This window comes from Lithobates pipiens, unplaced genomic scaffold (assembly GCF_037356315.1).
Source record: "Lithobates pipiens isolate NorthernLeopardFrog02 unplaced genomic scaffold, aLitPip1_a1.2 Scaffold_13, whole genome shotgun sequence".
NCBI lineage: Eukaryota > Metazoa > Chordata > Amphibia > Anura > Ranidae > Lithobates > Lithobates pipiens.
Window position 1 is genome coordinate 198,872,002 of NW_027507718.1, and position 15,617 is coordinate 198,887,618.

The following is a 15,617-nucleotide window of genomic DNA, read 5'->3' on the forward strand; positions in this document are numbered from 1 at the left end:
TGCTACCACTGACGTGAGAGACCCTGACACCCCCAGGGCAAGAGGACTCCCACATCCCATCTATCTTCCCCCCATACACCCCATTTACTCTGTCCCAGTGTCCACTCAAAATAGCCCTCAACACTGTGGGTCCGGCTGGGAGCTGGCAAGGTCTGTGGGTCCTGCTGGCCTGTGTGGCCTACTGGCCACTAGCCTGTAGGTCCTGCTGGGAGCTGGTTATTTGGTTCGGAATATTTTTTTTCTTGTTTTCCTCCTCTAAAACCTAGGTGCGTCTTATAAAGCAAAAAATATGGTACATTTAGGAATGTATACAGCTGGCTCTAGCCTTCTTTTCATGCATCCTGTTTAGGCAGGTGTGGTGCAAATTTCTGTAACTTCACAAACAAAAAAAATGGTAATGAGGTAGTCCATCATAATAATGGGCCAATGTAAGATGTAGTAGGTGTCAAGATACATGCAGCTTCAACATTACAAGGGCATGTCTTTACCAAGACAGCAGTCTGTTTGAGGTATGTGTTGGCACCACTAGGTGCCTGCACTTTATACCTGACAGCAGCTTTGTCTTTATTTGGTAATTTAAAGCCAAAACGCAAATGCTAATAGACAAAACCAGATGCATTTTCAATTGTTCCTTTTTATGCCACCCTTATCTTACAGACAAGACTGATTAGAAAAATACATTATTCATATCATTATTTGCAACTAATCCTCTAGTCCAAACAACAACAGACAGTGGCAGAGTATTGTATATGCTATACAGAGGCATGTGGTGCACATACGACAGAGTGTATAATGAATATCAATTGTTCCCTTTAGCTATGTTCTTGCCATAGTGCCTGCTTTTCACACAATATAGATTTTAGCTACTCATATAGAGAGTATGTATTTTCAGGAGCAGAGGGAGTATGCTTGTGTCAAACACTCTCCATTAATATATTTGTTCAGAAGAAGATGGATTCTGTATGTTGTATGACATTCTGGAATACCTGCTTAGGATACATTTGTCTTTGCATGAAATAGCACTACCTGGACACCCTGCAAGGTGGAAAAATATATTTTTCTAGTAGTTATGTTGCTCCTGTAACACTAAACTCCGAAGGAGCTGCTGGTTTGATTGGGCTTACCGTTACCTTCTTCACCTCGATTTGCGTCTAGGGGTTCCCATGGTAGATGGCCCAGAAACTTTAGAGACTGACGACAGATCCGCTTAAAGGGATTTTTATTTGCAAAAAATGTAGTTAACGAACAGTCTCTTAGTATAGGATCAGAGGGTTAGGAGGAAAAGTTCAGGTACTCTTAGTGTCAAAGTCAATAATAAAGAACTCAGAGAATAGCCATTCACAGCTGGATGTTCACTCAAGTTGAATAGTCTCTCTCTCACAAGGCCTAGCAACCAACAAGGTGCTTAAATCAGGAACAAGTCTCTGCCACAGACATTGTAGGAATAAGTCTCTGCCACAGACGTTGTTGTAGAACATGTAGGAAACTAGAACTTGTAGAACAGTCGTGTGATACCTGGATCTTTCAGCTGGTTTGGTGATTGGATTCACTTAGGTCCCTCAGCCTCACCAGGCTCTTGCTAAGAAGCCAACCCGTGCATGGCCTTCTTCTGAAGAGTCCTCCCCTGGATAGCTACGAAGTTGCTGGGCCTCTCCACGACCAGAGACAGCACCAGACCACCTCCGAATCCTTTCCTTAGTTTCCTTGCCTCGGGCTAGCCAGCCCGAGACATAAAGTCCGCACCCTGGGCCATAGCCTTCCTGGGGGCTGGTAAGGAAGACCAGGACCATTGAGTCAGAACATACTTCTGGACCAGAACCCCGAACCACGGGACATCCGCATCTTAAGTACCCTCTCCCAGAAAGCACAGCAAGAGTGACACTGCCACTGGTGGGCTCTGAGCGAAAGTAACCTTAAAGCACCCAACCAGACTGTGGTTCCATGCCTGTCAGAAGAGACAGTGCCCCCGGTGGCCAGGTTGAACACCCTATAGTCCAGTCAGACTAATGCTGAGGTCAAAATTTGGAATAATTATACCCAAGCCAAACTGCAGTTCAGGTGTAACCTTAAATTTCAAAAACATAGCGCATGCCCTTCAGGAGCCGGCGCTACACTTCTAAGAAACTTTTTTATAGAATGACGGAGGGTTATAACTTCTATCAGGATTTTTGCCATCTGTGCCCCACTGGGGACTTGGACTACCTGTCCCATAGCCACAACTGGAAGTGAGGGTCACCAGAACCTTTAGTCCTGTTCTAGTGACCATTCAAAATTTTTCCTCTTTCAATAACGGTCACCGGGACAAAAGAGAGAGGGTGAATCTCCTTAATGGCAGCACAGAGAGCGATGAAAACCTGGTTTGGTAGGTGTTCTAACCCCAAAAACATTTAGCCACTGGGTATACTTTAAAGTGCTTTCATTCTATGTATGTGGTGTCCTAAATTAACTTCATCATCTGCTGTTTTAAAAGCATTAAAACTTTCCCTAAAAAGTGCAGTCGAAGCAGACTGAAAATCACATATCACATGTCTGTAGAGCTTTTTCTAAAAAAATCAACAGCCAAGTCTTGATCCCCACCTCTAACCACTCCTCTAGCTATTGGTATTTAGGGTTTGATTTACTAAAGACAAATAGGCTGTTAATTTTGCAAGGGGATATGCCCCAGAGCTTAACAAATGAGATGAGGTTTCAGTTTGCAAACAATACCCAATCATGTTCAAAGAAAGTAAAACTAAAATTGTTTTGCTTGCACATGATTGAATGATGGAAGACCACAGAACTTCACTTCATTCACTAAGCTCTGGGGAAATTTCCATTGGAGAGTGATACTTCCATTGCAAACTGAACAGCCTATTTGCCTTTAAAGCGGAGCTCCACCCAAAAATGGAACTTCCACCGTCTGAATCCCCCCCCTCCCTCCGGTGTCACATTCGGCACCTTTCTTGGGGGAGGGAGGAGCAGATACCTGTCTAATACAGGTATTTGCTCCCACTTCCGGTGCAAGATTGCTGCAGGATCAGTGGCGATCTAGGCCAGGTCTGACTCCTCTGTCCCCTCTGCTGCCTTCTGGGAGACACACAGAAGACAGCAGGGACCACTCAGAATGCGCAGCGTGACTCGCAAATGCGCAGTAGGGAACCAGGCTGTGATGCCGCAAAGCTTCACTTCCTGATTCCCTTACTAGCAATGCTGGCACCTGCACCTGGAGCTGAGGGGACAGATCGACTTCGGGTGAGGAACTCCGCTTTAATAGATAATTTACCTTTATATTTGTGGCATCTGACTGTCATAGGAAGAGCAGAGGTATCTTTAAAACACACGCTGTGGTTGACAACCTGGATTCACCTACTGTTTGAAAGGCAAAAAATGGTGGTGCTAACTAGGTGTCTGGGGACAGGGTTTTTGTTTACTGATCATGTACCAGTGGGTTGATTACAAGCCAAATTGTGCATATATGCTGGCTGTTTCTGAATTGATAGCTTCACACTAATAACAATCCTAAACAAATATTCTGAAGCCAAGATGAAGAACACTAGGACATGACCTCAAACTAACAGGAGGAAAGTTCAAAACGAATCTTAAATACTTGGCGATCACTTGCAATGTACAGTGAACAGTTTGCTGCTGTAGGCAAAGTGACGTACCCGTGTCTTGCTGCCTAATTCCGGGTTTAGTGCACATGCATGTGTGCCCCCTGCCCAGCACCCACTGTGATTGTACATAGCAGGAGCCTGTCAGCAAGTCCCGGACAATAATTCACAGCTGGGACCTGCTGATCGGCTGTGTGCAGTCACAGCCCAGAGCTCTGTGTTGGTGTGACAGACCCAACCAGGACAGGGGCTTTTGGAGGGAACTCAATTAACAATGGAAATGCATACCTAGGAGGCACACAATGGGAGAGATATATTTAACAATAAACACAAACAGTATCTCACAAAAGTGACTACACCCCTCACATTTTTGTAAATATTTTGTTATATCTTTTTATGTGACAACACTGAAGAAATTACACTTTCCTACAATGTAAAGTAGTGAGTTTAGAGCTTGTATAACAGTGTAAATTTGCTGTCCCCTCAAAATAACGCAACACACAGCCATTAATATCTAAATCCCTGGCAACAAAAGTGAGTGCACCCCTAAGTGAAAATGTCCAAATTGGGCCCAAACTGTCAATATTTTGTGTGACCACCATTATTTTCCAGCACCTCCTTAACCCTCTTGGGCATGGAGTTCACCAGAGCTTCACAGGTTGCCACTGGAGTCTTCTTACACTCCTCCATGATGACATCACGGAGCTAGTAAATGTTAGAGACCTTGTGCTCCTCCACCTTCTGTTTGAGAATGTCCCACAGATGCTCAATAGGGTTTAGGTCTAGAGACATGCTTGGCCAGTCCATCACCTTTACCCTCAGCTTCTTTAGCAAGGCAGTGGTCATCTTGGAGGTGTGTTTGGGGTCGTTATTATGTTGAAATACTGCTCTGCGGCCCAGTCTCCGAAGGGAAGGGATCATGCTCTGCTTCAGTATGTCACAGTACATGTTGGCATTTATGCAAAGCAGAGATGAGAAACTGAGAGATTTCTTAGTAAAATCAGCACACTGTACACACATTACACATAGTTAGGCACACATTTAACCCCTTGATCGCCCTGGATGTAAATCCTTCCCAGCCCTGCCCAGTGTCATTGGTACAATGAGAGTGTATAGTATTACCACTGATTGCTGTATTAGTGTCACTGGTGAGGTCAGTGACAGTTAGTCAGTCCCCCCAGCATCAGTTAGTGTCAGAATGCTCACCACACTATCACAGTCACATTATAGATCGCTGCTCATTACTACTCTTAGTAGTATAAAAAAAATGTAAAAATAAAGATTATAGAATATATACCATAGTTTGTAGGTGCTATAACTTTCACGCAAACCAATCAACACACACTTATAGGGATTTTTTTTTTTTTTTATCAAAAACGTAGCAAAATACATTTTAGCCACAATTTATGAAGAAATTCGATTTTTTTATATTGGATATGTTTTATAGCAGAAATTACATTAAAAGATTAGTTTTTTCAAAATTTTCAGTCTTTTTTCGCTTATCGAAAAAAAAAAAAAAAAAAATAATGGTCAAACACCAGCCAAACAAAGCTCTATTTGTGTGAAAAAGAATGATATAAACTTTGTTTGGATACAATGTTGCATGACCACGCAATTAACAGTTAAAATAGCGCAGCACCGAATATTAAAAAAATGGCCTGGTCATGAAGGAGGTAAAATCTTCCAGAGCTCAAATGGTTGAAGCTTGGCATGGACTTCCAGCAGTTATAGGGAGTCAGACAACAGTAAGTGGATTTAAACATGCTTGGGACAAACAGAGATCTAAACTCAGACAACATTTTTTTTACAAAAATTTAAAAAACACATATAGATTTAAGAAAATGGATTCAATGGACCATTTGGTCTTTTTTTCTGTTTCACATAGTAAATTGAAACCCAGATCCATTCAGACCACATTTATGGTCGCAAATATTTCATTCCTTTTTATTCCTGAAAATCAAAACAATTTAAAAAGCTTGAACTGTATGCAGGCAATATTTCCTCCACCCAAAGCCTTATGGGGATATACTTATTTTTAAATTTATTTTTAATAGCTGGACAGACCAATCTTGACTCAAAAAAGTCCATGAACATAACCACTCATTCTTTATGCCCCTCAAGATAAAATAATTGCTGCTCGACTTAGCTCGCCCTAGAAATCCACTTACAGTACATCTGATAGCAGAAAGCCTTAGCTTGACAGCACTTGATGTTCATTCACTTTTCATCTGTTGCTAAACAGCATAAATAAATAATATGAAGTAAGCTACTTAACAGTCTGGTTCTGCAAGACAAAAGACGGGATGCTAAACAGCAAAAATGTTAGGAATCAAAAGATTTACAATAAATCTTAGTAAATGCTTTTATATGGACAAGACAAGAAATACACATTTTATTAAACATAATTTATTTTCATGTAAAATCTAACAAATAAAAAAAAAAAAACACCATTAAAGTATAATTATGGTTAAAATAAAAAATGGCAGTCAACAACAATAACGCAGAAATCTTACTTTTTTAAGGATAAGCGCACCTTTTGTAACATGTTACATCCAAATTAAGGTTGGGTTCACAATATGTGTGCCACAGGGCACAGAAGGAGGTCCGGTGTGTCCCCCTTCACCATTTAAGGTCCGAATTAGGTCTGAATTTTTGCCTGAATTTGGATCTGAAATGAAGCCAAAGATGCACAGGACCCTTCTGCTGCGCACTCCATGGCCGCCCTGGAGCTGTGTGAACTGGCTCCATTGAGAGCTGGTCACACTCTCCTGTCATGTGAATTGGATGCGGGGAAACCTGCATTCAATTCGCATAAGTGTGATTCCAGCCTCAAGGTGTAACATGTTACAAATGCACCAGCCTCCACAACCCCCCTGCTTTGACATTGAGCAGGAGATCTTCTGAATGAATGCCCACCCAGCCATTTCATTTATTCATTTAGTGTTCTGTGAATGTGAAAACTACAAGTACTGTCAGCATTTGCAGCTGTCGACTTGTAGTTCTTAATGAAATACCAGGGTGCTGTTGAGCACTCTAGTAGTTCATGTCAAAGTAGTTCTTGTATCTCTGTATCGGGGGTATGGCCAGACAGATACACAGACAGTCTGCAGGACTGTTGCATTACGCTCACTATGTGCTGATGGGCGAAATGCTTTACAGACTCCTAACAAAAAAAATGCATATATTTTTACCTGCAAAAAAATTTACATTTATTTTTTATTTTTTGTAAAAGTGAACTTATCCTTTCAGTCTACCGGCTGCAGTCTAGGCTTAAATTTGTAGATGGTATCCCATCCTTACTTTATATAGTCATACTCTGTAGCTGGGGCCCTACCATTAGAAAGGGGTACCCAGGGCATATTCCTTGCTTTGTAGCTACCCAAACCCACACAAACCAACTTGCCTGCCAATATGTGCATATATGCTGGTGTGAGATTGGCTGACCTCATCTTCCTGAAAAGGTTTCTTCACAGTAATAGCTATGAAAATGTGGAATAGACTCCCCCCAGAGGTGGCTCTGGCAAGCTCAGTAGATTGCTTTAGAATAGGCCTGAGTGAATTATTTTTTGTAAAAGAGAACTTATCCTTTCAGTCTACCGGCTAAATGTACATATTATAACTGGGTACTAACATTTATTGGTAAAGTTGATCCAGGGAAAATCTGATTGCCTTCAGGGGATCGGGAAGGTTTTTTCCCCTGCTGTAGCAAATTGGAGCATGCTTTGCTGGGATTTTTTGCCTTCCTATGGATCAACTATGGGTGAAGGATTGTGTATATGGGATTGTATGAACTAGATGGACTTGTGTCTATTTTCAACCTGACTATGTAATTATGTAACAGCTGCTTGTTGCTTGTTAGGCTTTTTACTGGAAAAAAAAAGTAGATTGGGAATAGTGCAGTTCCATACATTTAGTAAATGGTTACAGACAGTCCATTTGGATGGTGAACAGTCACATAACAAGGTAAACCTTCAACAATGTCCAGCAAGATGGAAGGAGGGAGAATTGCAGTACTCACATGTTCTCACTTAGTCCTCATTCAAGGGTCACAGCCATGCTTCTTCCCAAAGGGGAAAGCACACAGCTCCTCTGCCACATTGTCAGCTTATTGCAGGCCAACTCCACTCCTCTAAGTCCCATCTATAACTTAAGTATGGGAGACCCTCACTCTCCACCTACAGGGTGGGTTGTACGGTTAAGCCATAGCCTAGAAATGTGTTTTCCCCTTATTTAAATTGTATGTTCAGCCAAAATGTTGTTTTTTGTTGTTGTTGTTTTAATTAGAGTTGGGGAAGGGTTAGGATCCCTGTAAGGGCATAACTATTAATCATGGAGCATCATAGCTAATTTTGACCCCAAGAGAGCTCTCTCTGTAGCAACTGTCAGTGTGTCAACTGTTATGCCCCGTACACACGATCGGAAATTCCGCCAGCAAAAGTCCAATGTGAGCTTTTGGTCAGAAATTCCAATTGTGTGTATGCTCCATTGGACATTTATTGGCAGAATTCCCACCAGCAAAAGGTTTAGAGCAGGTTCTCAATTTTTCGGTAGGAAAAAGTTCAGATCGGAAACGCCTAACGTCTGTACCAATTCCAATGCGCAAAATTCCTACGCATGCTCGGAAACAATTTGACGCATGCTCTGAAGCATTGAACTTCATTTTCTCGGCTTGTCGTTGTGTTGTACATCACCGTGTTCTTGACGGTCGAAAGTTCAGAGAACATTGTGTGACCGTGTGTATGCAAGCCAAGCTTGAGCGGAATTCCATCGGAAAAAGCATCCAAGATTTTTCAGACGGAAATTCTGCTTGTGTGTATGGGGCATTAGAGTGCATGTTGTTGATCTTAACACTATACCTAAATTAGGGAAAGGCAGATGGATTATATTATGACAAAATTATGAATGCTCTTGTACACAATTACTGAAGAAGCCCAATACAAATTTTCTGAAATTCTAGCTTCTTTAAACTCTTGTGTAGAAACACAACTGTTCTTTAAATCTTTTTGACTGCATTAGGCATACAGGGTTCACTTTAGTCTATGGTAGAAGTTCAAAGGGCAATACATCTACACTGCTTTTTACTGCACTGACCGGGATCTGTAACTAGTGATCCTGAAGTCTGAGCTTTTCTATACTGACCACATCACAGTTTAGTTTTTGTTATTATTCTCTCTAATGGAGCCCCTTCCCATCCAAGGCCTCATTGCAGGTGGGTAGGCTTCTATGGCTATTGTCATACCATTGGATCCCTGTTGAGATTTGCTGCTATCTGGGGCTCTTTTAGAAAGATTGCCTCTTTCTGTCCTGCTGACAATAGTTTCACCTGACTGGAAATAAAGCTAAATCTGCAATGGCAATGTTCTCTTTAGTACAGTAGGGGAAGGATAGAACCTATATCAGCTTTGCAGTGTCCCTGTGTCCCTAATGCAGATATGTCCTCTTTTTCTGACTGATGTTATAGCAGGACAAGCAAAATACTCAATTTTTGAGAACCTTTATAGAGGCAACAACTTAATCTGTCTTCAATTTTACTCAGATAAGGTCATCCATCATAGAGATAGATAAGGTGAAAAAACTCTACCTCAAATAATGTGAACAGCTAGCCTCCATTCTGTATATACTATAGATGCATCTCAGGTTGGCAGATGAAGGTACAAAGTGTTTTCCTATATGAATATACAGTATAATGCTGCCCTATGAATTTTATGGGTTTTATGGTTGACCAAGAATATACAGTATAGCCATTTGGGACCTAGTCTTACCTTACAGGAAATATGCATTCTTTTCAATGTTTTTTTTATTTTTTTTTTACTTTACATAAATGTGTAAATGGGATTATCTTAATGTAAATATTCTGGTTGACATGCAATACTACCCCCCGTAAGGCTGCTGAAAGTTGGGGTCCACCTGTCTCCCTGCCCAGCCTGGCATTCACTTCCCAATCACCTTGAGTCAATGAACAGTCCATGTGTTTGTTTTTGTATTTTTATTGAGGGATTTGAACTTGGATAGGGATGGGAATATATGGGATACCCAGTAGAATTTTAGAACAGTCAATTTGAGACAGAACTATGTACACTCCTTGTACACAACATTTCTTCAAACTCCTCCTGCACAACACTTGCTTGCAGACTATCACTCCCTCTCCTTGGCGTCCGGACGATTGTTTATTTGTTTTATTTGTAGTGTGTTTTGTCTTTTGTCTACATGTTGCCACATCTGGAGACTACATAATGCAGTAATCTCTGGATGATATCTCGTTGCTTGTGTCCTAACTATTACCTCCCATTGAGGAGTTTAATGTATTTTTCTATTTAATAATACATTTAAATACCTTTTTTAATTATCTTCACATTGTACGCTGTGTCACTCATTTGGCCTTCTGTTTCTTGTCAGTCTTGACAGGGACAAACCATTTTTTTTATATATATCACTCCCTCTCTCCTGCACAATACTAGACTTCAGGCACAGCTAGCACCCGGTTAGGCCCAACATTGACTCAGCCAGGCTTTAGGAAATGCCATTTGTAGGCAGGGACTGCAGGTCCCTTTTTGTGTAGCAAAATAGAATAGAAAGTCTTTAGTGCTAGCTGTCCTATGGGTGACTACTGCTCTCATCAATCCCTCTTCAGGCAAAACTCGCCCTCTTGGTTGCAGCTGCCTGACTCCATTTCCTGTGACATTGCAATCCTCACTGGCGTACACCCAGCTCTGACTGTCGCCTCTCAGTCATCTCTGGCATGCCTCTCCAGTACTCCCGATAGCACATGTCACTCACCAGCCCTCCTAAATACACACACACACCGGTGGTTCCCTCCTGAAGTGAAGGCTTGCCCGGCAGCACTAGCTCCTACTGTCCTCTCTGTGCCTCCTGTCCAGATCCTTCATGCGGACTTGAAAGGATCCTTCCTGCACCCGAGTCTCAGGCCTAAGATCACCCCCACCCCCCCGGGATGGGGATCGCTCCCTCACAGGCCCTGACAGCCTAATACCCCATCATCAGTTCTTCCACCCGACAACTCCTCCTCAGCTGGACTGACTCTAGGTATTTAAGGAAGCCTGCCCCCTGCCAATCCTAATTGGGGATTGGTCAGGGCTCCTTAGAACTCCCCAGGCAGCTCCACCTCTCTTCCCCTCCTCTCTTCTAGAATCCACTAGAAGCCAGAGGGAGGTAACTGAGAAGTGATGCTATATGTGAGTCACCAGCCTACTCTGAGCCCCTCTCAGCCCACACAGATCACAGACTACAGAACACAGACCACACAGCTAGGCTTGCCTAAATTTACCTGCTCTCACAAAAATCCTAACTCTAGACCTAAGTACTCTAACTCTAACCTAAGTAGAGGGTGCTACATTGTAATTTGAAGTTATATGTAAATGGCGGCAGCCACATAGGCTCATTACGTATGCAGGTTCTGCTTCCTTCTTTGCTACACAGCTACACAGCCATTGTGCTTTTCTGCTTCTTCTGACAATGGACTTCCTGTGTGACTGATATTCTATCTCAACAATTCTTTTGAAGTTAAGCATAGTCCTTGTAGTAGCTAATCTACCCTGCCTCTAGTAGCTAATCTACAAACCCCTTTATTCAATAAATTAACAGGAAAAAAATAAATAAAGTAGGCAGGTAAAAAATGTGAAGGTCAAAACAAATAATAAAAACTGTAAACTGCAAAATTAGCTCAAAATACAGTGGCGGTGCATCCATAAGGGCAAACAGGCGCCACCTCCTCTCTTCAGCCACCCCTCTAACCCCTCTATGGCCACCGCTGCCACCCCCTATTTAGGCGTCTGGCCCCTTTTGGAGTTCTGGGCATCTGTAATTACAGCGGCAGGTTTTTGTTTTTTTTAAGCACCTGATTAGAGCCATAGGCTCTAATAGGCGTCAAAAAAGTTGACCTGCGAACTGGGCGCTTGCAGGTCACTCAGCTGCGCTAGAAAAACAAATGAATATTCTCTTTGCTAACACTAAACCGCCTCTCCGCCAATCAGGGCTTGGATCTGTTACCCGTCCCCTGATTGGCGGAAATGACAGGCGCTATCAGGCGTCCAATCATAGCAGAGGACGGGAAGAGAGGATGGGAGAAGACTTTGAGGAGCTGTACCGCCGCCACCGAGACAGGGTAAGTGCAGACGGTGGGAGGGAGGCACACTGGCAGCATCTGATATGGCACAGTGGCTGCATTTAATGGGGCACAGTGGGAGCATTTGATGGGGCACAGTGAGGCTGCATTTGATGGGGCACAGTGAGGCTGCATTTGATGGGGCACAGTGAGGCTGCAGTTGATGGGGCACAGTGAGGCTGCAGTTGATGGGGCACAGTGAGGCTGCATTTGATGAGGCACAGTGAGGCTATATTTGATGGGGAACAGTGAGGCTGAATTTGATGGGGAACAGTGAGGCTGAATTTGATGGGACACAGTGAGGCTGTATTTGATGGGGCACTGTGGGTCTGCATTTGATGGGGCACAGTGAGGCTGCATTTGATAGGGCACAGTGAGGCTGCATTTGATTGGGCACAGTGAGGCTGCATTTGATAGGGCACAGTGAGGCTGCATTTGATGGATCATAGTGAGGCTGCATTTGATGGGGCACAGTGAGGCTGCATTTGATGGGCACAGTGGCTGCATTTGATGGGCACAGTGGCTGCATATGATGTCACAGTGGCTGCATATGATGGGCACAGTGGCTGCATTTGATGCTGCACATTGGCTGCATTTGATGGGGCACAGTGGCTGCATTTGATGGGGCACAGTGGCTGCATAAGATGGGCACAGTGGCTGCATAAGATGGGCACAGTAGCTATATTTGATGGGGCACAGTGGCAGCATTTTATGGCACAGTGACAGCATTTGATGGGCACAGTGGCTGTGTTTGATGGGCACAGTGGCTGCGTTTGATGGGCACAGTGAGGCTGAATTTGATGGGGCACAGTGAGGCTGCATTTGGTGGGGCACTGTGGGGCTGCATTTGATGGGGCACAGTGAGGCTGCATTTGATGGGACACAGTGAGGCTGCATTTGATAGGGCACAGTGAGCCTGCATTTGATGGGGTACAGTGAGGCTGCATTTGATGGGGCACAGTGAGGCTGCATTTGATGGGCACAGTGGCTGCATTTGATGGTCACAGAGGCTGCATATGATGTCACAGTGGCTGCATTTGATGCTGCACAGTGGCTGCATAAGATGGGCACAGTAGCTGTATTTGATGGGGCACAGTGGCAGCATGTTATGGCACAGTGGCAGCATTTGATGGGTACAGTGGCTGCATTTGATGGGCACAGTGGCTGCGTTTGATGGGCACAGTGGCTGCGTTTGATGGGCACAGTGGGGGCAATTGATGGGCAGAGTGGCTGAGTTTGATGGCACAGTGGCTGTGTTTGATAGTACAGTGGCGGTATCTGATGGGCACAGTGGCTGCATTTGATGGCACAGTGGCTGTGTTTGATGGCACAGATGCTAAGTTTGATGGTGCAGTGGCGGCAATTGATGGGCACAGTGGCTGCTATTGATGGTACAGTGAGGCTGCAATTGATGGGGTTTTGTTTGTTGTTTGTTTGTGCCTCCCCAAAAATTTTGAGCACCAGCCGCCACTGTCAACTTTTTGAGATGGGAAAGAGGGACACACACAAAGAATATAGGCAAGCGTCGCACCCCTGACGTGCCTTCAGTAACACAGACAATGAGAATTCATGTGCAAAATATGATTGGTTTATTTAACACTAGTTTTCTTTTATTTTGGCTTTTCAAAGCAACGCATTGACTAATTTAAACATTATATAAAAAGTTCAGTGCTAAACAATTTTGATATTTAAATAACACATTTTTTTATAGAGATCCTTATATCAGACCAAAAAGAGGAACAACTGAGGAAGAAAGAGGGACAGAGAGATTTGGTCCCAAATGCGTTGGGAGGTATGAATATATACTCACTAAAATACACTCTACTTTCCACTTTGTCAAAACCTTGTTGTGTTACATTTGGAAAAAACTGTTCTGAAGATCCTAAGTTTGTATTGTATTTGTATTGAGTTGTTGTAATACAGTATTATTTGCACAAGATGTATAATGGTATTAAAGTGTTACTAAACCCAGTAATATGAAAATAGTTCACCCCCCACAGCTTATACATTTTCTTTTTACATTAAAATATTGACACTATGGGACTGATTTACTAAGATGAATGCGCTGCGCCGGTTCATACCTCAATTTGTGCACCAGATAAATTATCAAGTGAGTGTATGATCCGGCGCACGCATAAGCGCAATACATAATAACATAATATGCCGGCACAATTGATAATAGCGCACGCCGTATCATTAACAGTCCATTCACACAGGGGCAACACTACTTCCAGCGTAACTTTGGGAGGCAACTTGGACACGACTTGAGTTTGAATCACAGTGCGACTTGGGGGCGACTTACAACACGACTTTAAGTCACCCCCAGGCCAGGCGACTTTAATTTAAAAAAAAACGGCATGGGTTCCCCTCCAAGAGCATACCAGGCCCTTCAGGTCTGGTATGGATATTAAGGGGAACCCCGCGCCAAAAAAAAAAATGCAGTGGGGGCCCCCCTCAAAATCTATACCAGACCCTTATCCAAGCACGCAACCTGGCAGGCCGCCCGGTGACCCCGCCCCCTCTGATGCATGGTTCGGTTATATAATACCTGTCAGAAGAAGAAAAGCGTCACACAGCGGGAGCCTCCCATTGCGTGGAGCGGCCCAAGAACGAAGAAGAGACGCCGTGGAGGAAGATCCCGAACGAGAACACCGGAGCAAGAAGAAGAGGATCGGAGGAAGAAGAAGATGGAGGAAGAAGAAGATGGAGGCAGAAACCGAAGGATGAAGAAAGGAAGAAGACCAGAAGAAAGAAGATGAAAGAAGACTTTAATAAAGGAATTGTCAAAAACTGTCTCTTGTCATTTTTAACACTTTGTCACTCTTTTGGTGAAATGGTAAGGGTACTTTTGTACCCCCTTACCATTTCACATGGGGGGGAGGCCGGGATCTGGGGGTTCTCTTGTTAAATGGGGCTTCCAGTTTCCAATAAGCCCCCCACCCACAGACCCCCACAACCACCGGCCACGGTTGTGGGGATGAGGGGGACCCCAAAGCATCCTCCCAATGTTGAGGGCATGTGGCCTGGTATGGTTCAGGAGGTGGGGGCACTCTCGTCCCCCCTCTTTTCCTACGGCCTGCCAGGTTGCATGCTTGGATAAGGGTCTGGTATGGATTTTGAGGGGGACCCCCACGCCATATTTTTTTTGGTGCGGGGTTCCCCTTAAAATCCATGCCAGACCTGAAGGGCCTGGTATGGATTTTGAGGGTTCCCCTTAACCGCTTAAGGACCACCTCCTGCGCATATACGTCAGCAGAATGGCATGTCTGGGCACAAGCACGTACCTGTATGTTGCTCTTTAAGTGCCCAGACGTGGTCCTGAGCTCCGTGACCGTGGGACCAGCGGACCAGGTTGCCGCTGGTGTCCCGCAATCGGGTCACAGAACTGAAGAATGAGGAGAGATCTGTGTAAACAAACCTCTCCCCGTGCTTCCTACTGAGCCTGTCACTGATGGTCTGTTCCCTGTTATAGCGAAAGGCGATCAGTGACGTCAGACGCCAAGCCACAAAAAACACACACACACACTTAACCCCTCCCCGCCCCCTAGTGGTTAACTCCTTCACTGCCAGTGCATTTAAATAGCACTGATTGCTGTATAAATGAAAATGGTCCCAAAAATGTGTCAAAAATGTCCGATGTGTCCCCCATAATGTTGCAGTCAAAATAAAAATAAAAAATCGCTGATCGTCGCCATTACTAGTAATAAAAAAAAATATTAATAAAAATGCTATAAAACTATCCCCTATTTTGTAAATGCTATAACTTTTGCGCAAACCAATAAATAATCGCAATTTTTTTTTACCAAAAATATGTAGAAGAATATGTATCGGCCTAAACTGAGGAAAAAAAATGTTTTATATATTTTTTGGGGATATTTATTATAGCAAAAAGTAAAAAAAAAATT

The 15,617-nt window shown here is 43.6% G+C and overlaps 1 protein-coding gene across 3 annotated transcripts in view; it reads left to right on the forward strand.

Moving 5' to 3' along the window:
- Nucleotides 1–15,617, forward strand: part of CHRNB3 (cholinergic receptor nicotinic beta 3 subunit) — a 108,435-nt gene that overhangs the window by 8,350 nt on the left and 84,468 nt on the right. The window contains exon 2 of one of the 3 annotated variants that reach the window (XM_077476109.1): nt 13,424–13,504. The exons of the other annotated variants lie outside the window; for them this stretch is intronic. Coding sequence (XP_077332235.1) covers nt 13,424–13,504 — 81 coding nt within the window. The remainder of the gene's footprint in view (nt 1–13,423; nt 13,505–15,617) is intronic. 3 annotated transcript variants of the gene reach the window in all.